Genomic DNA, 21928 nt, shown 5'->3' on the forward strand with positions numbered 1-21928 from the left:
GTACATTTGTCACCAAGACCAGAGTGGGTCACCCCAACTTCTTTATGCGTACCCTCCACACACCTGAAAGCAGGTGTTTCTGGTGACCTGGAGACTGTAGCAGCCAACCCTCAACCTCCTAGCAAAGAGCCCCAGGCAGACCCACCCTCAGGAAGCTGAGGCCAGAGTTAGCTGAGCTCCTCTCTCTCTCTCTCTCTGATGCCTCTAGTTTGACTCCTACTTGTAGTCCCCTCCCTCACATAGCTCCCACAGTCCTGCCCCACTGCAGATAGTTCCAGACAGAGCCCAAAATCATCGTGTTAGCTATCATAGCTGTCATGGCTCGGGGCTCAAGTTCCAAAATGGCCTCTAACCTTCTGTGTCCTACCTGTCTTGTCTCCCTCCTCCCTGTTGTCTCCCTTCTGTGTCACCCAGCTCCCAGGGTCAGCCATGCCCCAATCTTATTTATTTTTTTTTTTTAAGATTTGATGTTTTTAATTATTTATATATGTGCGGGTGCATACCAGAAGAGGGCACCACATCTCATTCTAGATGGTTGTGAGCCACCATGCGGGTGCTGGGAACTGAACTCAGGACCTTTGGAAGAGCAGCCAGTGCTCTTAACCTCTGAGCCATCTCTCCAGCCCAACCATTCCCCCAATCTTAACCTCAGCTCCTGCAGACAGACCAGCCTGCAGTGATTGCTGCAAGGAGTTCTGCTCACTCTGCCCCCCCCCCCCAGCATGCCCATGCCAAATGGCTTGTCATGGCGAATGTCATGGTTGCAGCAGATAGACCTAAAGTGGGTTACAGGTTACAGGCCAAGTCAGGCTCTGCCGTTGTACTACCTGTGTGACCTTGGGAAGCCACTGCCCTTGAGGTTCAGTTTTCTGTGTGAAGCATTGACACATGACAGCTCTATACAGCAAAGGAGTAAAGTACTGAAACACACTGCAGGGTGTAACACATAACAGGGCTGTGAAAGAAATGAAAGATGCCAGCCTCAAGAAGTCATACATTCTGTATGATCCTACTCAGACAAAATAGAACAAGCAAATTAAGAAGCAGAAAGAGGGGATGGGGACATGGCTTAGCCGTTAAAGGCTAGGCTCACAACGAAGAAGAAGAAGAAGAAGAAGAAGAAGAAGAAGAAGAAGAAGAAGGAGGAGGAGGAGGAGGAGGAGGAGGAGGAGGAGGAGGAGGAAGAAGAAGAAGAAGAAGAAGAAGAAGAAGAAGAAGAAGAGAAGAAGAAGAAGAGAAGAAGAAGAAGAAGAAGAAGAAGAAGAAGAAGAAGAAGAAGAAGAAGAGAGAGAGATGAGAGATAAATGGTTGCCTGAAGCTGGGGGAGGGATGACTTGTTTTGTTTTGGTTTTGAGCAGTGATGCAAATGTACTGCACTAGATTATAGTGGTTGCTCAACCTGACTATACTAAAAAAGTATTCCAGTTGTGAGCTCTCAGTGGGCAAATCGATGCTATGCAAAGTACATCTCAAAGCTGTTTTGTTTTGTTTTTAAATTTAGGATCCTGGTAAATACCTGCTTCCTAGGGATATGGAAAATAGAAATGGTGTGCCTAAAATATCAAGCACCTAACAGGTGACATGAAATGGAGAACCCCTGTCCTAATAGGCCTTGACCTTTTGGGCTCTTAAAGGTAACAAGTTCACGTGCTCACACACCCCATATCTCCTGGGCACCGAGCCCTCCTCTTGGAAGCCCAAAGGAGCCATCCATATTAAAGAGCCCCAAGTCAAGGAAGCTAACCCAGAGCTGGAACTCACTGGTCCCCTCCTCTTCCTGCCCCTCAGCAGCCCGCCCCTTGTCAAGTGATCAGGCTGTCAACCAGCTTCTCAGAATTAGGTTTCAGGTCATCTGGTGCATAAGGCCAGTGCCAAGCCAGAGGCAGCAGAGATAACAGTGAATGGTGACTAGCGGCCGTCGGGTCCGGCTGCCACCCCGTGGAATGGAGCCCTAGGGGAGCCCCTGCACTACCCACCCTTGGCTAGACTCACAGGTAAGAACCACTGCCTCTCCTCAGCAGCCCCTTCTCCCTTGCCGCTCTGCTTGCTCTCCTTTCCATGGATGCTCACTATCAGGGATCACTCAACACAGCATGAGAGACCAAGAGGGATTCAGTCTTGCCCCCACCTGGTAAAGATGAAGGAACTTCAGCCCCAGGGCAGAGTCTTGACTCCCACATCTGTGTTGACTCCCGGTGACTGCCCTTTGTCCTACTGACTCCTCTGCTGGGATTTTACAAATGCGGGATGTAAAGCATCCCTCTCCTCTGGCCCAGGATCCCCCACAAAACACGAAGCCCTCTCCAGCAAGGGTCCTGAGGGGCCTGGGTAGAGACGATGAGGGCACCTCTGGCCTCAAGCCTGGCCCAGGTGTGTGGTAGACATTTCTAGAGCCTGTGGCCACTCTGCCTGGTGGCGTACTCAGTGCACAGGCTTGGTTGGAGGGAGCTGGGCTGGGCAGTGCAGGACACGCTCAGCAAACATGACCGGTCGCTAGAGCAGAGCATCTCATGCTGCGGGTACCCCAGCAGAACTACAAGGAGGGGGACTGTTCTCAATTTCCACCTCCAGCCCCAGAGGCAAAGGTCTGCCACCTGTCAGTGTTCCTCAAATAACAGCTGAGGCGCAGCCAGAAGGAGGGTGGGGAGCCCTGACCTCAGGGTGGTTCCTACTACGCCTACCATTGTCACCTTGCCCACATACTCAAGTATGTGTCTGCCCATTGTTTCTATTTCTGATGGATGGCTCAGGGGTACCCCTTCTAAACTTGGGTACGCCCAATTACAAGCTCTTAAGTGAGCACTTTCCCAACAATGTCCTCATTGGTCTTAGAGGCCCCATTGGTTCCTTCTAATCTATCCTTGTGCCTGCACCAGCTCCAACTGCCCAGCCCTCCTCAGTCTCCACTGGACTAAGTGTAACCTTGCCATTTGCAGCCCTCTACCAAAGGACCCTGAGGTCATCTCTGACCTCATTTCCTGTCTTCTCATTTGGGGTAAAAATGACTCTTGGGCCAGCTGGCCCTCCTTAGCCTGTCTCAGGGCCTACCCTAACTACAGTCTTCACAGGGAAGGAGAGCAAGTTGGTCTTGTTCCTGCTTTAGAACCTCTGGCAGAGCTACAAAACAGATAACTGGGCAAAGCTGCAAGACAGTGGGGTCAGAAGTAGCAGGGGATAAAGTAGGGAGAGAGGGAAGGCCTGCTTGACAGGGATGCAAAATCTTCAGAGGCACACCTGCCTCAGTGGGGAGAAAAATGCCACTAAGTCACAGGGCTCTGACAGTGGCCATACATGGGGCCCCTTGCCTGTCTGACCTCAGTGTTTCTCCAAAGTAAAGCAGAACACAGGGTTTTTCTACCAGCACTTGAGGGTTCCCCAGACAGGCTTTGAAGAAGGGCTACTGAAGAACTTACCCTGAGGGCCTGCCCAGCTCTGAGTGAGCCTCAGATTCAGGATGTCAAGTCACCCAGCAGCCTAGTTCTCCAGGGCAAATGCAAAGCTTAGGGGGAAGAGAGCCCCCCCCCCCCAAGGATGCCACGAGGAGAGCCAGCTGCTCCCACAGTACATTCCAGGCCTGGGCAGGGCCGCCAGTACCTCCCTGCTGGGACGGAGCCCAGTCTGGCTGCTCTTCTGTAGGGCAAAGGGGAATGAAGCCCGAGCAAGTAGCTGGTGTTTCTCCGAACACGCCTGCACTGCTGTCCCCCAGCCAAGTTGGCACCCAGGGCCCTAAGCCTCAGGCCTCGATCTCTGAAGAACCTGCCCCCTCCTTGAGCTTGTCTCAGCTTACAACTCAGGCAGACAAGGTGATGGGCTGAAGGAAAAGCCCGCGAGAGCCAAGGCCTGACTACATTCACCCCACACAGACCGTAGCCTCTCTGGGCCCACGAAGTTCATCTGATTAGTGGACCCTGGTATTCACCCAGCCTTCTCCCGACTCACATTTGGTTTTATGAAGCATTTAGTAGCTGCTTTGGATGCTCAACAAAAGGCAAAACTCTGAGGAGCCAATGGCCACATTGACTAGGCCACAATGCAACAATGACAGTTTTATTGCTTGGCTATCAGAACAGCAGAGCAGCGGTCAGTCAAGAGTTTCTCTGTGTATCCTTGGCTGGCCTCAAACTCACAAAGATCCACCTGCCTCTGCCTCCAGAGTGTTGGGATTAAAGGTGTGTGCCACCACCGCCCAGATTTCTTTTTTTTTTTTTTTTAAATTATTATTATTTTCATGGTATGTGCACTGGTGTTTTGCCCACATGTATGTCCATGTGGGTATATTAGATCTTGGAGTTACAGACAATAGTATACCGCCATGTCAGTGCTGGGAATTGAGCCCACGTCCTCTGGAAGAGCAGCCAGTAAGTAGTCTTAAACACTAAGCCATCTCTCCAGCCCAACTTCTTCCCATCTTGAGCCTCTATTTTTCTCACCTGTAAACTGGATTTAAATACTGCCCTACGTTTTCCAAAGTGGTTTTGAACTTAAAATAGACCAAACACCAGGGGCTGGAGATGCTGAGCAAGCTAACGTGTTCAAGCCTCAGTTACCTTTCCTGACAGGTGTTGAGAATCAAGGGAAGTGACATATGGCAAGTTCCCACTGCAGGGGCCCCACAGCCCAGCAGCCCAGCAGCCAGGCCCTTCTGCTCTGAGCTGCCACTGAGCTCTGGCTTCACCCAATAGCAATGGCTCTCAGCTTGTGAGTCTTGACCCCTGATTCTCAGATATTTACATTACAACTCATAACAGTAGCAAACTTGAACTTATAAAGTAGCAACAAAAATAATGTTATGGTTGGGGGTCATCACAGCAAGAGGAACTGTGTTAAAGGGTGTCAGCATTAGGAAGGCTGAGAACCACTCTGCCCTACAGGTTCAGGCCTCTGCCTCCCCTGGGACATCTCATTTTTCTAAAATACCAACAGTCCTTCTCAGGCCTAGCCTGCATTGACCATCTTGTTTCCCTACAAGTGAAAGGTTGCTCTTCCTCCCCTGCATGCCTTCTTGACAGTTCCACGTCATCCATACCGACCACAGTTCAGCTTGCACTCAGTTCTTTGCGGGCACTGTCTATGCCAGCCCTTACAGCCGCTGGAGACCCTCCACAGGCAGCTCATGTGCATGGGTTTTTATTCCGGGAAGCCAAGCACAGAGCCCTGTGTGCAATGGGTCCCCTCAGCATGTACTGGTGGCTTTTACCAGGCCAAATCCCTGGCTTAGCTCAGAGACATGATGTGAAGATTGGAGTTAGGTATGAGAGGGGATCTTCCAATGATGTCACCATCTGTTTTCTCAGCAAGTACAGAACATCTGGATGGGTACAGTTCCAGGAGAGTAACAGTCTAGGACAGATAAAGGCTTTGATGTAAGTCTCCAGTGGGGAACACTTCCTGCCTCTGCTGTTCAGGCCCAACTTTCCTGAGTCACTGTCTAACTCCATCTAGAGCTTAGTGGCCCTTAAGATGCAAACAGGGGCTAGGATATAGCTCAAGTACTTAGCATGCTTGAAGCCCTAGGTTTGATGCTCAGTAGGAAGGGCAGAAGTTCAAGGTCAGCACTGACTACATAGAGAATTTGAAGCCATCCTGGCCTACAAGAGACCCTACCGAAAGAAGAAGAAAAAGAAAGAAACATGGAGTGATTTTCAGTTTTGCCTCAATCCTTCCTCAGGGTAGGGTTCAAAAGCCACTCTTCCACAGTAGGACCCAGGCTTCCAGACTGGTGCCCGGCAGCTGTGGGTTCCAGCCTCAGTCCATGTCCCATGGACCTCGCCCCACTCATCTGGTCATCTTTCTGACTAGAAATCAAACCCCCTGAAGACGAAGCTAACCAACCTGTTCCATCTCTCTTGCCATCCAGGATGATGGTCAGAAGTCACTTTGCTCAGCAAGAATTAGCACATCAGTCCCTTCCCAATGGCAGGAATTTTCAGGGAGAGGTGACAGCAAGCCTGAATCTTTGGCTTCTGTAGGTATAGGTTGAAGAGGCATCACAGAAGAAACCAGAGTCATACAGGGCAGACTTGAAAGAAAACTTGAAAAGTCACCTAGCCTGGCCACTATACTTTGGTACATAAATACTCCCTATTGATGAACAGAGGCACATACATACATACATACATACATACATACATACATACATACATACATTCATACATACATACGATATATCTAAATGTGATATGTATATCAATATATACCAATGATACATTACGTGTGTGTGTGTGTGTGTGTATCCTCATTGGCCCAAGACAGGGTAAATGCACCTAAGGCAAGCCTTAGAAGACAGGACCACAGCCCAGATTTCCTAACCACTGGCCCAGAATCCTGTTGCTCTGTAGAGAAGGGGTGCAAACTGTTCACAAATCTGAGACCAGCCCTGGCCCTGGGAACGGGTCATTAAAGGATCAGGACTTCATCACACCAAGAGAGTATCTGAGTTAGTGCACCATGAATGGGCACCACCAAGAGATGGCCTCAACACAGAAGATGCACAGAAATCTGATTGTAAGAACATGGGGCCACCCATGATGGTGCACCAGTTCCCCAGCACACATGAGGCGAAGCCAAGCCCTTCACATCAAATGATCCCTGGGTAACCATCAGAAAGATAGATGTACGTGTGAGCACACAATTGTGTGTGTGTGTGTGTGTGTGTGTGTGTGTGTGTGTGTATGAGTGAGCACATGTCTGCCCCGGTGTTGTTTATGTGTCACCTTGACCTAAGACTGAGACTCTCCCCCGAGACTCTATCCTCAGGTGAGAAGGTCTCCTCCGTGATTTGAGAAAGATCAGGACCTAAGCCAGGAGGAGCAGTCATAGCAGCCCTGACAGCAGAAGTCTTCATGTGTCAGACCACCACCCGCAGAGCAACTCGGAAACAGGGGGCTCAGCAACAGAGTGCCACCAACAGACCACCAATCAGGAAATCCTACAGAAAGGCATATCCAGGACAGGTGTGGCAGTACAGGCATACAGTCCCAGCATTCGAGAGCCTGAGGCTGGCTGGTCTCAAGTTCAAGACTTGCCTGATGTATTTAATGAAACTTTTGTTTTGTTTTATGTTTTTTTGAGACAGGGTCTCTCTGTGTAGCCTTAGCTTTACTGGACTCACTTTGTAGACCAGGCTGGCCTCGAACTCACAGCGATACACCTGCCTCTGCCTCCTCCCAAGTGCTAGGATTAAAGGCATGTACTACCACACCTGGCTTTTTAATGAAACTTTTGTCTCAAAAAAAAAAAAAAAAAAGAAAGAAAGAAAGTAAGTAAGTAAGTGCTGAGGCTGTAGCTCCGTGGTAGAGGGCTTGCCTTACACTGAGCCCTAAGTCCAATCCCCACTACACGGGTGCTGTATACTCAGCCATCCCTTTCAGGGGAGATGGCATAGTGCAGGATGAATGACTGTCACCTTGAGTCTCAAGGAATGTTCCCCATTTGGGAAAGAGGCATGAGGTTAGAGAGCTTGATCAGTGAGGAGAAGCGAGACACTGGGAGAACACGGAGCCTGTGGAGTCAGAGCCAGACCTGCTACCTGCCAGGACTGTTTCCTCAGCCATTCAGTGGCGACACCAATGACCCTGTCTACTTTCCCCCATGGACCCTCAGTGCAAAGGTGACAGGGATTGCTAAGGTGTGAAAGATGAGAAATCAACTGATTGTATGGGCCAAATTCAAGCAGCCTAAGTGTGGCAGTGTCCAGACTTCTCGCTTCGTAAAGCCCCTTCAGAGTGCTGTGGGGTCCCTGGACATGGCACAAAGCCAAACGGCCCTGCCACCGTCTGTTCCCCTGGCCCCTCTTGCAGCTTCCTCCATGAACTGAAGCAAAGGGTTGCCAGGTAACCTCTCTCCTTGGACCTCATTAGGCACCAGAGGAACCAGGCCCATCCTCCTGGGACCATGGTTGGACTTCAGCCATCAGAAGTGCCTCCCACAACAATTGTCAAGTTCCTAGGGGCTGGCACTGCGGCCTGTTTTGCTGACCTCCTCACCTTCCCCCTGGACACCGCCAAGGTCCGCCTGCAGGTGGGTGCCTTTGGCCAGCACTCGTGATTGCCAAGGAAGGAGGGGCTGCTTCTACCCAGCATCAGCCCAGTGTGCCAACATGCCCTTCCTCACACAGAGCCTGGGGAAGGCCACTCCCTACACTGCCTTGGTCCCCACCACCATCCCTCGTGACCAAAACAATCCAAATGCCTTGACATGATGTGACAGGGCTCTTTACTGCTTACCCCTGCTTTGTAAACCATAAAGTGGAAAATAAAGGTAAGGAAGTAACAGTGTGAGCTTGGGTAAACCACTAACCATCTGCTGTAAGACACAGAAAGCAGCCAGCCCCTCTGGTGTGCCGAGCTGCCCATCAAGTGAGAGCTGCTTTGTGAACTGCACCACGCTGACCTGCTCAGCCGTTTTTCACCCTGGTGTAATAACCATGCTAGTTCCAAGACCCTGGAGGGGCCCTGCACACATGGCCCCTCCTCCCCGGCCACTCATCAGCTCCTCAGGCCCTGTGCTTGTCCCCCAGATCCAGGGGGAGAATCCAGGGGTGCAGAGCGTGCAGTACCGCGGCGTGCTGGGCACCATCCTGACTATGGTGCGCACAGAGGGCCCCCGCAGTCCCTACAGTGGGCTGGTGGCTGGCCTGCACCGCCAGATGAGCTTTGCCTCCATTCGAATTGGCCTCTACGACTCCGTCAAGCAGTTCTACACCCCCAAGGGAGCAGACCGTGAGTGGCGGCACCCATCGACACCGAGGGACACCCAAGGGTGGGCGGGAAGCCCAGCTGGCAGCTGGAGTATGGGTCAAGGACATGGAGTGGTCCACCAAGCAGTGTAGGGGATGGGGAAGCTGGTGACAGACACTGGTAAGATCCTGGCAGTGTCAGGGACTTTTAAGTCTCTCTGCCCACTCCAGACTCCAGCGTTGCCATTAGGATTCTGGCAGGCTGCACTACGGGAGCCATGGCTGTGACCTGTGCCCAGCCCACAGATGTGGTGAAGGTCCGGTTTCAAGCCATGATACGACTGGGAACTGGAAGCGAGAGGAAATACAGAGGGACTATGGATGCCTACAGAACCATCGCCAAGGAAGAAGGAGTCAGGGGCCTGTGGAAAGGTAAACCTGGCACCCTTGGAACCATTGGAAAAAAGCTTTTCTTCCCTGAGGGCTGAGACAGGGAATCCATCAGAGAGGAACCCCCAAAGTATGATTCAATACCATAGGGTGCTCCAAACACTCCACTCCACATGCCAGCCACAGGTCCTCAAATACTTTTCAACTTGCCAGTCCTCCCCTGCCTCCACTCCTCAGGGATTTACTGCAGAGGAGCAAAGAAAAGCAAGGTGCAAGCTTATACCACAGGCAAGGGGCCAGGAGGCAGGCCAGAGGTGGAAAGGCCATGCTAGCTCCAAAAAGAACCTGGTCTCAAAGGCCAGGGTGTGGAGAAGGAGGGAGGATTTCAGAGGACAAAGAAGAAAAGTAGAGGCCTGGAGGAGCACAGCTGTGGAGCCAGCTGCAGTGAGATGATGAGGGGACTTCTTTGGGAGTGAAGACTGTAGCATCTCCTATGTGTTTAGCCCTTGGCAAGTGCCCAAATCCCTCCATCACTTGGACCACCATTCCCATGAAGCCTTGCAGGAGAAAAATGGCCTTCTGATGTTTAAGCCATGGTGCTGCCAGAGTACTCCCTTGCTAGTGTCCCCTTCACACACACACACACACACACACACACACACACACACACACACACACACACACACATACACGTCAAGTCTGTCCTCTCCTCAGTTAAACCTGCCTACTAGGGCCCTGCCATGCATCTGTCGCTGTCCTGGGGCTCAGCCTCTCATCTTTTCCTGCTCCTGGGGCTCCGGGAGGCACGCTGAAGTTCTGACAGTGCAAATTATGCTTCAAACGTAGCCAAGCAATGGGTGTGTCTTTGTGAAGATACAGGGAGTTTAAAAGCTGATAACTCCAGGTGGAAATGTGGGACCTGCTTGGCTGAGGAGGTTTGGTCCTCTGGCTGAGGCCATTGCTAGAGGACACTGCACCCAAGCTGGAGCACGGCACTCATCTGTCCCCGCTGCCTTCCTAACAGGGACTTGGCCCAACATCACGAGAAATGCCATTGTCAACTGCGCTGAGATGGTCACCTATGACATCATCAAGGAGAAGCTGCTGGACTCTCACCTGTTCACTGGTGAGCGTGGGTTGGGAGGCAGGAGTGGGTACCACCCAGAGGCCTCAGGGACCCACCCCCAAAAAAGAAAGAGGACCAGTACCCAGTTCAGGATTGTGATGAGGAAAAAGGCCTAAGCTAGAGGCCAGAGCCGTGGGTTTGAGGGCCAGCACCAAACTTGATGTATCTGTTCGTGACAGCCACTTTTGCCTACTCTGACTTCAATTTCCTTAAAAAAACAAAAACAAGCCAGGCTGTGGTGGCACAAGCCTTTAATCCCAGCACAGGCAGGTGGATCTCTGTGGGTTTGAGGCCAGCCTGATCTACAATGAGAGTCCAGGACAGCCAGGGCTCTGTTACACAAAGAAATCTGTCTTGAAAAAGCAACAAAACAAAACAAAGGAACACCGTTGGGCTGCAGTTTTCTTACTCAGAGACGCTCAGTTCTAGCTTGCCAAGACTAACCAAGAGCTCAGCTTTGGGCACTGTGCTCTAGGAGGTCAGGGTTACATTGCACAGACAGACAGTGCCCACATCTGGACAGACAGACAGTGCCCACCTCTGCACAGACAATGCCCACCTCTGCACAGACAGTGCCCACACCTGCACAGCATGGACACATATTTCATTCCTGGGATTTGTTCTTCCCTCCCTTCTGCAGACAACTTCCCCTGTCACTTTGTCTCTGCATTTGGCGCTGGCTTCTGTGCCACAGTAGTGGCCTCCCCGGTGGATGTGGTAAAGACCCGATATATGAATGCTCCCCCAGGCAGGTACTTCAGCCCTCTACACTGTATGCTGAAGATGGTAGCCCAGGAGGGCCCCACAGCCTTCTACAAAGGGTAAGTAAGCTACCACCTTCTGCCTTCAGCAGTCTTTCCAGAACACTTGGGCTCCCTCTCTCTGTCTCTGTCTCTGTCTCTGTCTCTGTCTGTCTCTGTCTGTGTGTGTGTGTGTGTGTGTGTGTGTGTGTGTGTGTGTGTGTGTGTCTGTCTGTCTGTCTCTCTCTCTCTCTCTCTGTGTCTATCTGTCTGTCTGTCTCTGTCTGTCTGTCTGTCTCTCTCTCTCTGTGTGTATGTGTGTGTGTGTGTGTGTCTGTCTGTCTGTCTGTCTCTCTCTCTCTCTGTGTGTGTGTGTGTGTGTGTGTGTGTGTGTGTGTGTCTTCTCTTTTTTCCACCTTCTCCCTCTTTTCTATCTGAGTGACTCTCATGATTCCAGGCTGGCCTAAAACTCTATGCAGCCAAGAATGACCTCGACATTCTGACCCTCCTGGCTCCTTGCGGAGCACTGCGTTATTGGCATATACCTTCACACCCGACTCTTGGGGTTTTCTTATCCAAGGTGCCTACAATAGAAGCCTTACTAAGGAAGAGTAGGCCAAGGCTGGGTAAAGTTGTTATTTGTCTCTAAATGTTCAAGGCAGGGGGGGTGGGGCGCTTTTCTCCACCTGCATTCCTGACCACTTTACCACCACAGAGGTGCCATACTCACTACGCCAACATCAGGGTCCCTGTGCCTTTGCATGGAAGGCCTATCCCTTAAAAATTACCATTAACATCATAATCATTATTGTGTGTGGTGCATGTGCATTTGATATGTGTCTGAGGCAGCACCTATGTGGAGGTCAGAGGACAACTTGGTGGAGGCAGTTCCTTCCTTCACTCTTTGCATGGGTTCCAGGGTTGGAACTCGGTCTGAGGGTGTGCTTTCACTTACAGCAGTGCCTGAGTCCATGGGACACCTTTCCCTGGCTGCCCACACCATCTAACTCTTACCCGCCCTGCCCTGTCGGATCTAAGCTTTCCTGCCTCCCCAGGAGCCTCAGCAATACTACTTGACCCATTCTGGGTAATTCCACCTCCTACAAAATGAAGCTCATCTGCATGTTAGTGCCCAAGCTCCTTGGAGCTGAGGCTGGCGGCCCATTCATCCTTTATTATCTGGGACATGAACACAGAGAGCAAGCGTTCAATTGGGTGGGTTCCTCACCACCATCCCAAAAGCCAAGTCTCTCACTGGGCCTTGTGCTAGGTACCTTATATACGGTATTACAAGAACCCTCTGAACTGAGAAGTAGTTCCCACACAGCACTTCAAAATAGGAACTTGCCCAAGATCATCAACTGGCAGGGCCCTGGGTCTGAGGCCACGCCCACTGTGGTGCTGCCTATCCCACTGGTAAGGTCTTTGCTTGGCTCCCACCCCAATGCCTTTTGCAGATGTTTTCTGGCGTGTGACATTAAGGTGAACTCGACAGACAGAGGCCACTGGAGGTTCTCATGTCTGGAAGTAACATGCTCAACCTGTCGCCTGACACTGCTCAGCTAAGTGTCCCCATCTAATGCCTCAGTTTACTCTTTCTCTTGGAAAACATTTATTGAACATTATGTGTGTGCCAGGCTCTGGCCAATGCCTCCCTCTAAGAGTCAGGGACAAGTACATGACATTGATGGAGCAGTGCCAGATGCTGTCCCCTCCCCACAGGCCCAGTCAGCCATGTGACATCCCTGTAAGGGAGGTACTGCTACACACTCTTGTTGTATTTTTTTATTTTATTTTATTTTTGGTTTTTCAAGACAGGGTTTCTCTGTGTTAGCCTTGACTGTCCTGAGCTCACTTTGTAGACCAGGCTGGCCTTGAACTCACAGCAATCCACTTGCCTCTGCCTCCCGAGTGCTAGGATTAAAGGTGGCCACACTCTTGTTTTATTTTAGTTTAGTTCTTTTTTCTTTTCTCCTCCTCCTCCTCCTCCTCCTCCTCTTCCTCCTCCTCTTCTTCTTCTTCTTCTTCTTCTTCTTCTTCTTCTTCTTCTTCTTCTTCTTCTCTTCTTCTTCTTCTTCTTCTTCTTGGTTTGGTTTTTCCAGTCAGGGTTTTTCTGTGTAACAGCTCTAGCTATGCTGGAACTCACTCTATAGACCAGGCTGGCCTTGAACTCACAGAGATCCGCTTAAAGGCATGTGCCACCACTGCCCGGCTTCGTTTCTTTTTTAAACAAGGCCTCCTGTTGCTCAGACAGGCTTCAAACTCCTGATCTTCATGCCTGGACCTCCCAAGTGCCAGGATCACAGGCATATGCCACACTCCCTGCCAGGATCACAGGCATATGCCACACCCCCAGCTCTTACTGTCCTCACTTGCAAGATGAGGCACCTGACGCTGGAGGAGCTAAGATCTTAGCCCAGGTTTGACTAGACTCCAGAGTTTGGTGATATTGCCTTGGTTATATAGTCCTTGTGAAGGTTCAAGAACAGCCATGGCAAGCTGGGTATGGTGGCTGAAGCAGAGGGGGGTTGCCTCGAGCTCAAGGCCAGCCAGAGCTACATAGTAAGGTCTGTCTCAGACCCTCCCCACAAAGAAAATGTCACGGCATATGGCTGCCATGCCCAATTGAATCCTGCAGGCTGGAAGAAGATAGGGGACAGTGCACGCTGAGGGGAAAGTAACGTGCTTAAAGGGACAGGAGAGGGCCTGGCATCGTCAGGGCGACTTGTTAAGTCTGGCAGGAATCAAGGGGCCCAAGCAGGAGAAAGTGGAGAGTGGCTGGGCTAAGGGGCCAGAGGACAGGCTCCTCCCTGCCTCAGAGAAGCACTGGACGGACGGACACTCTGTCCCCAGTTACTACCAGAGCCCCAGAGTGCTTTCTGGACTTGAGCTAAATCTGGTGCCATGCTCCCTCCACCCTGCCCCACATACAATTCTTGACATCCTAGCCTGGACCTTCTCTAGGTGGAAATCTGACTGTAAATCACCCCCCCCCCAAAGCCCCTAGCCTCGGGGTAAGTTGGGCCAGTCTCAACCCTACAGTGCAATTTACCAACTTTGTGGTTTGAGTTACTCAGCCTCTCTGGCCTCAGTTTCTAGCAAAGGGCCTGGCAGCCGGCAGAGTGGACACACAGGCCTATGAGAATCAACTTTCTAATTACAGCAACCTGCCTTAACAAGTCAGCTTTCTTTCCTTTTCTGAGTCCAACTTCTTCTGCCTAAATGCCCTCAGCAGACAAGCTAAAGGTGAAATGGATCTCAGACTTGTGACAAGCAGCCCCAGTGAGCAGGGGAACAGCTGACCGGTGTACCTGGGCCTCCTAGCCGGCTCCTACTCATGCGGCATTTGTTTCTCTCTTCAGATTTGTGCCCTCCTTTCTGCGTTTGGGAGCCTGGAATGTGATGATGTTTGTAACCTATGAGCAGCTGAAGCGGGCCTTGATGAAAGTCCAGGTATTGCGGGAATCTCCATTTTGAACAAGGCAAGGGGCCACGTGGCGCTTTCCTTATCAAAGGCTGCCTAGAACGGATGGAACCTCAGCTCTCAGCTTAGAGGACCCCCGGCCCACACGCTCTACAGTCTGTACCTTCTGCTGACTCGAGAGACTGAACTGAAAAAGGAGGAAAGTTTGGTCTTCTGTGTTTTGTCCTAAAAACACCTTTGCTTTGCACCTGACGGGAAAATAAATTATATTAATTTTTAAAACACTTTCAGTTGGATGCCTAACATTTAGGCAAGAGAGAACAAAGAAAACCAGACTCCTTTGGACAAAAGGGGAGTTTGCCAACTCCTTTTTGAAATGTAGGATTAGGCGATGAATAATAAACAGAAAAGGCTGCACACATTGGGAAGATCAGCCCACTGTGTCACTGAACCAACTAAAATACCCCAAGGGACACTTCAGCACAAAGCTGTTGATGCAGCCTTCCAAGTCATGGGACTTCCTACGAGTCATCTGCCCTTCTGTAATCAGTCTGTCAAGTAGACTCCATTAGGATTCTGGGGAAAATGAGGAAGGAAGAAGAAGACATTGAAGCCACACAATGGAGTCCTGCTGGGCCCACCGAGGACACTGGAGGATGGAGGATACACAGTGGACAACAGTCAAGCCTTCCCTGTTTACCTCATCAGGGTGTTGGGAAGACCGAAGGAGGAGCAGGGCGTGGAGGTACTTTATGGCAACCATGCCCGTCTACAAGTCTAAGACACGAGGACAAAATATTTTAGGAGAAATGTTTGTCTAGAGAAGAAGTTTGATGGAAATCCAGGTTATGGTGGTGAGGCTGTGCACACTGAAACTGCACAATGGGGACCATGGAAGACTGACGCCATGGGAACCTGCTGCCCGCGAACTGCAAAGGACTGTGGGTTGAGGGAAGAGGCACTGCTTGTCCATCAGTCCAAAGCAGCAGGACTCAGAATCGCTAGGAAATTGTTATGACTCAATGAAAGAATTCCCACCTTAAAGGTGAGACTAAGGACGGCTGCTCTTATGCCTTCTCTGTCACACGACAGATTTCTCGTGTCAGGGGTCATACTTGTCAGAGTTGCTACAGACCCGGCTCCACCCCGCGCCCCCAATCTTCCTCCTTCTCTCTTGATGCCTTTGGCTGCAGAGCCCTTGCTTTACCTGTGAAGCCTTCAGCCTTCCATCTGCAGAAGGGAGAGATGAAGCACAGGACCAACTTCCAAGCTTAAGACTGCACATGTGGCAACAAGATGAATGGCTCAGGGGGTTCAATCCGTGGGACCCACATGGTGGAATGAAAGAACTGACTCTTGTTTTGTTGTTGTTCTTTTTTTTTTTTTTTGAGACAGGGTTTCTCTGTGTAGCCTTGGCTGTCCTGGACCTGCTTTGTAGACCAGGCTGGCCTCGAACTCACAGCGATCCGCCTGCCTCTGCCTCCCGAGTGCTGGGATTAAAGGCGTGCACCACCACACCTGGCTCAGAACTGACTCTTGTAAATTGTCCTCTGACCTCCACATGAGCACCTGTACATAAATGTGCATGTACATATGTGCAAACACAATAAATAAAGGAATGAATGTAAAAAAAAAAAGAAGAAGAAGAAGAAATAAAGTTTTACTGCATATGGTGATGTGAATGAGATGTCCCCTGTATATCTCAGGCATTTGAATACTTGTTGGCAGCTGTTTGGGGAAGCTTAGAAGATGTGGCCTTGCTGGAAGAGGTGTTTCACCTGGGACTGGCTGTGAAAGGCCAAAGGCTCATGCTATTCCCAGTTGCTGTTTGGGTTTTTTTGGGGTTTTGTTTTTTGGGTTGTTTTTTTTTTTTTTTTTCTGTTTCCTGCTTTCAGCTTGAGATGTGAGATTGTAGTGGGCGCTCCAGCCCCCATGCCTGCCTACTGCCAGACCTCCTCACCATGATGGACTTTAATTCCTCAGGAACCGTCAGCCCCAAATAAATCTTCCTTCTATAAGTCACCTTGGTCATGGTGTTTCATCACAGCAAGAGAAAAGTCACTGAGAAAGTGCACATCTCTCAAACTGTCTTACACTGTCATATGTGTGACATGCGGTGCCTTTTCCTGCTTCTTAGGAGCTCGGTTGGCTCTGATGAAAGTCAGAAGGGGCTCCAGGCTGGGGGTATAAGTCATCTGAAAGAGTGCTTGCCCAGCAGACACAGAGTCCCAGGTATGATCCTCAGCACCACAGAAACCAGACATACGATGCTCACCTGTGATCCCAGCACACAGGAGGTAGTGGAAGGGGGGGGGGTCAAGGAGTTCAAGGTCCAACTTTGGCTGCATAGCAAGTTCAAGATCAGGCTGAAACACATGAGACCCTGTCTCGAGAAGAATACAGAAAGAAAAGAGCTGGTCTCCAAGCCTCATCCTGCCTCAGTTTACTAGACCGCTAGCCACAGAGAGCCCTTGCTGCTCAGTGTCCTCCCAGAGGTGTCAGTGACATGCTGTTAATCCCCCAGGCAAGAATATGACCTTTTGCATAAATTTGATGCAAGTTTGAAGCAAGCTCTAACTAAATACTAGACAAGATGGTGCACTCTGGCCAGGTCCTTTCCTGGGTTCCCAGAAAATGACAATGGGTCACATTTTGCAGAGGCTTAAAAGGCAACCCCATAAGGCCATCGTATTTTCCACCAGGTCCACTCAGGAGCAAGCACACATCAGACATATTTCCTGCCTTAGTACCTCCCACTACAGGTGGCCAAGCACATCCTGTGTGGTTGGGTCACACAAATGTGTGTAGGGGAGTGAAAACAGAAATAATAGCCTCCAGCATTTCAGAGAGTGTCTGTCCTTGGCCAAGGGGCTTAAGGTTAGAGGCATTTTTGTTTCATGGATCTTTTAGGCATGGTAATTAAAACTTAACTTTGGCTGTCACAACACCTGCCCACTAGCATGTGAGGATTAATTAAAAACACCTTGCGGGCTGCCAGAGAGATGGTTCACCAGTTAAGAGCACTAGCTACTCTTGCAGGGGACCAAAGTTTGATTCCCAACACCCGTATGGTGGGGAACTCACAACCACCTATAACTCCAGGTGCAAGGGATCTGACACTGTCTGTCTTCCCTGAGCACTGCACACACATGGTGCGTAGCCACACATGCAGGCACACACTCATACACATAAAATAAAAATAAATAAATCTTAATGCTGTAACCTGCTTCAACTCTACAGCCCCTCCGTGGCACAACAGAAGCCATTTTGTTTTTAAGTCTCCATTTTGATCATAAGGTGAAATTTAGTTCAGGGTTTCAGACTCTGCCTGGCTGAAAACTTAAATAACCTTTTGCTTACAACTCAATACTTGTTCCATATTCTGCTTAAATTAATGATGTATGTTCTATGTAAACAAAACCACAGTACCCTGCTATGTTCCTTTCTCCTGGAACAGTGGGTAACTGTAAAGTCCCCAAGCATAGATCTTAAACAATCAGCTTAAAATGCTTTGTCTAGCTACCTAGATACAATGTACTCAGAAGAAAGTCAATTATGTTTAGCCAGTCAAATGATGTGATGCTGCCTCTGGCCCCCTGCTTCCCACCTGAGTACCTGGTTGTTACTTAGTTACAGTTTTTCTTATGAAAAATCAAAAACCTGCCTTAGAAACAGACTGACAGCAGAGTCTGGCTCCCAAGCCCAGATTGTGGCCCTGAACCATCAGTTCTTGTTTAGGGTTCAATAAACTCCATCAGTCTGAGTGCTCAGTGTGAGGCTATTCCTGAACCCATAACACTAAAAAACACTAAAAAAAAAGGGGAGGGGGCTTCTTCCTTTCCTGCCCAGACACTCAGCCTACTGGGGAAAAGTGTTCCCCAGCATGCTCCTAAATTTCAACTGTAGCTTGAGATCATCTACATGCACGAAGTAGATAACTGAAACAAAAGAAAAAGAAATTATCTTGATTGAAAGTCCATCGAGGCCTTCAAACAAAAACCTGCATTTAGAAGATCCTCTTTCTTTTGACTTGACTGACATGTGTAAATCACTCTTAAACTCCTGATCTCTGTTTGGAGTTCCCGGGGCCAGAAACCATCTTCTGTTAATTTCTGTGCCATTAGAAGAGGGGACTATATGGATGAAGAAGAAGAGGATGGGGAAGAGCAGGGAGCAGGAGGAGGAAGAAGATCTGGGAGATTGAGGAGATTTCTTTGTTTAGTTTTTGAGACAGCCTGATGTAGTCCAGGCTGGACCAAATCTACTGTATAGCAAAGGATGACTTTGAACTCCTGATCCTCCTGCCTCTGCCCCTCCAAGTGCTGAGATTCCAAGACTGCATCACCATGCCTAGCTCTGAAGAGGAGAGGAGGAGCCCCGCAATGTTTGGGTCCAGGCTTTCGGGGAAGGGAGGATAAGGTTGATGGGGGTCCCTGGGCAGAGCACTAGGCTGGCTGCTCTGCTGAGATCTTCAGCTTTCTGTTCTGTTCTCAGAATCAAACTTGGGGCTCTGGGATAGACCAGTGAGCTACCAATTGAGCTCCACCCTCTGCCTGCTTAAAAGAGGAGGCTGAACCAGCTCATTGAAGGGTCTTTAGTTCTGTGACTCCAGAGACTATTTACCTGACCCTCTCTAGGAACTGATGCGAGTTCTCCCACAGGGGCCCACCCAGGAAATAGACTCCTGAGTTCTGGGGCCCAGCACTCCACATGTGCCTAGCCTCAGGTCAGTCAAAACAATTCAAAGGCTCAAGAGACAGCTCAGCAATTAGGGCAGTGCTCCTTTAGGTAATCTGAGTTCATCACCCAGCACCATGTCAGGTGGTACGACCTCCTGTGACCTCAGTTTTAGGGGTAGCCATAGCCAATGCTTCTGCCCTCCACTCATATGTACACTTATGTGTACACGCACATACACACACTTTAAAATAAATTCTTTCTCCTTCCCCTTCCCCTCCTCCTTCTCTCCCTCCCCCTTCCCTTCCCCTCTTCCTCCTCCTCTCCCTCCCCCTCCCCTCCCCTCCCTCTCCTCTTCCTCCTCCTCCTCCTTCTCCTCCTTCTTCTTTTTGAGGCAGGATTTTTCTGTGTAGCCCTGGCTGTCCTGAACTCACTTTGTAGACTAGACTGTCCTCGGACTTATAGAGATCTGTCTGCCTCTTCCTCCCTGAGTGCTGGGATTACAGGCTTAAAATAAATAAAATCTTAAAAGAAAGAGAGAGAGAGAAAAATCTGTCTGGGTGTGGTGGTGCATGCCTTTAATCCCAGCATTCCAGAGACAAAGGCAGGTGGATCTCTGTGAGTTCGAGGCCAGCCTGATCTACAAAGTGAATCTAGGGCAGCCAAGGCTACACAGAGAAATCCAGTCTCAAAAAACCAAAAACAGATAAAAGAAAAAAGAAAGAAAGAAATTTGCTTTTCCTCTAATTCTTCTAGTGTATCAAGCAGATATAACCTAGATTGAATCTAAATTCAACTACAGGACTGACACAGTAGAACATTGAAGAACTTTGGCATTTTTCTTTACTTTTCTTTCCATCTATTCCTTCATTTTGAGGCTGAGTCTTTCTGTGTAGTCCTAACTGTCCTGGAATTTGCTATATAGACCAAGTTGGTCTTGAACCTAGAGATCCACCTGTTTCTTACCTCAGAGTGCTGGAATTAAGGCATAAACCACCACACCTGGCCTTCATTGGAGCACTTTTTTTTCTTTCTTTTTAGTTTAGTTTTGTTTGTTTGTTTGGTTTTTTTTTTTTCCAAGACAGAGGGTTTCTCTGTGTAGACTTGGCTGTAATAGACTCTCTTTGTAGACCAGGCTGGCCTCGAATTCACAGCGATCCACCTGCCTCTGCCTCCCGAGTGCTGGAATTTTTTTTTTTGTTTGTTTGTTTTTCAAGACAAGGTTTCTTTGTGTATGCCTGACTGTCCTGGACTCGCCTTGTAGACCAGGCTGGCATCAAATTCACAGCAATGCCCCTGCCTCTGCCTCCTGAGTGCTGGGATTAAAGGCATGCACCACCATGCCTGGCTTTAGTTTGGATTTTTTCTTTTCTTTCTTTCTTTCTTTCTTTTTTGTTTTGTTTTTCTAGACATGGTCTTTCTGTGTAGCCTTGACTGTCCTAGACTCACTTTGTAGACCAGGCTGGCCTCAAACTCACAGCAATCTGCCTGCCTCTGCCTCCTGAGTGCTGGGATTAAAGGCGTGTGCCACCACGCCCAGTTAATTTGGTTTTTCAAGGCAAGGTTTCTCTGTTTAACAGCCTTGGTTGTCCTGGAACTCTGTAGATCAGGCCAGCTTCAAACTCACAGAGCCCTCCTGCCTCTGCCTCCCGAGTGCTGGGGTTACAGGAGCGAGCCATGGAGGCGGCCACGTTGGCATTTTTCATATACATTCGGTTTGGTCGATCCTCCTCCCCTGCTCCTCTCTCCATCTTTCCCTACACTCTGCTCATGCTCCTGTCAGAAGTTCCCTTACCATTACCATGCCACTTTATTCTATTCTCCTTCCCCTGTCATGGTCCCCTTTCTCATTTTACATCTTATACATGGCCACCCCAACCCCCACCCATGTACACACACGTATCCAGGTGCACACACACACACACACACTAGAAACTCAGATTCACGTATAAGAAAGAACATATAATATCTCTTCCTGTTGTGTACATATACCACTCAACATCTGAGGATGGGTCAGGGTCTCCCTGAGTAGTTGTGAGATTTTAAAAGCAGTCAAAGTTGCCATGACAACATCTGGGGGGAATCCCCAGAGGAGTGGCTGTGCAACTGACAGCTCCTACAGTATCCACAAAAATGGTTGGGCCAAAGCTGTTGTGTCATGTCCCTCACCCAACACACACACACACATACACACCACCACCACCACCACCACCACCACCACCACTACCAGACTTGGGAGCAGCAGTAGCAATCCAACTGAGCTTTGCTCTCTGCTTGCTTTAGGAAAGACACCTGGTTTGCCCCGAGGCCACTGCCGCCATGGCCAACATGGGTGAACGGTTTGGCAGCTATTGATCAAATACCTGCACCCAACAGCTTCAGCCATCAGAAAAAGAAGAGAACCACGTTGGTGGCTCAAATACAGCCTCTTCTTAGTTCCAATCATACCTGGGCTATATCAAGCCCTGGGTCAAAAAGAAATGCAGGGTGCTGGGGAGCCAGCTTAGTCGGTCAAGGGCTTTGTGTCAAAAGCACAGGTACTGGAGTTCAGATCCGCCACGTCCTGGCAACTGTATAATCTCAATGCCTAGCCAGCCAGGCTAGTCAGTGAGCTACAGTTTCAGTAAGACCCAGCCTCAAAACTAAGACAAGCAAACATGGTGGCACAAGCCTTAGTCCCAACATTCAGGAGACAGAGGCAGGTAAATCTTTGAGTCTGAGGCCAGCCTGGTCTAATAGTAGGCTCCAGACCAGTCAGGGTTACACAGGGAGAACCTGTCTCAAAAATGAAAAAGCATAAAAATAAAAAAGATGGAGACCAGCGCCCTTGGACTATCTCCCACCAGCTCACAGATCTCTATTTTCTCCATGTCCTAACCAATGCTCATTACTTT

At 49.6% G+C, this 21928-nt stretch overlaps 1 protein-coding gene across 1 annotated transcript; it reads left to right on the forward strand.

The window, feature by feature from the left end:
- The first annotated feature begins 1938 nt into the window (after window positions 1-1938).
- Ucp3 (uncoupling protein 3) lies at window positions 1939-14460 on the forward strand. Its single transcript, XM_051149041.1, has 7 exons — window positions 1939-1994; window positions 7860-8019; window positions 8519-8720; window positions 8909-9109; window positions 10092-10193; window positions 10834-11014; window positions 14296-14460. Exons 2-7 carry the CDS (start codon window positions 7894-7896, stop codon window positions 14408-14410), a joined length of 927 nt encoding a protein of 308 aa, XP_051004998.1. The 5' UTR covers window positions 1939-1994; window positions 7860-7893; the 3' UTR covers window positions 14411-14460.
- Window positions 14461-21928: the final 7468 nt, after the last annotated feature.

This window comes from Acomys russatus, chromosome 7 (genome assembly GCF_903995435.1).
Source record: "Acomys russatus chromosome 7, mAcoRus1.1, whole genome shotgun sequence".
NCBI lineage: Eukaryota > Metazoa > Chordata > Mammalia > Rodentia > Muridae > Acomys > Acomys russatus.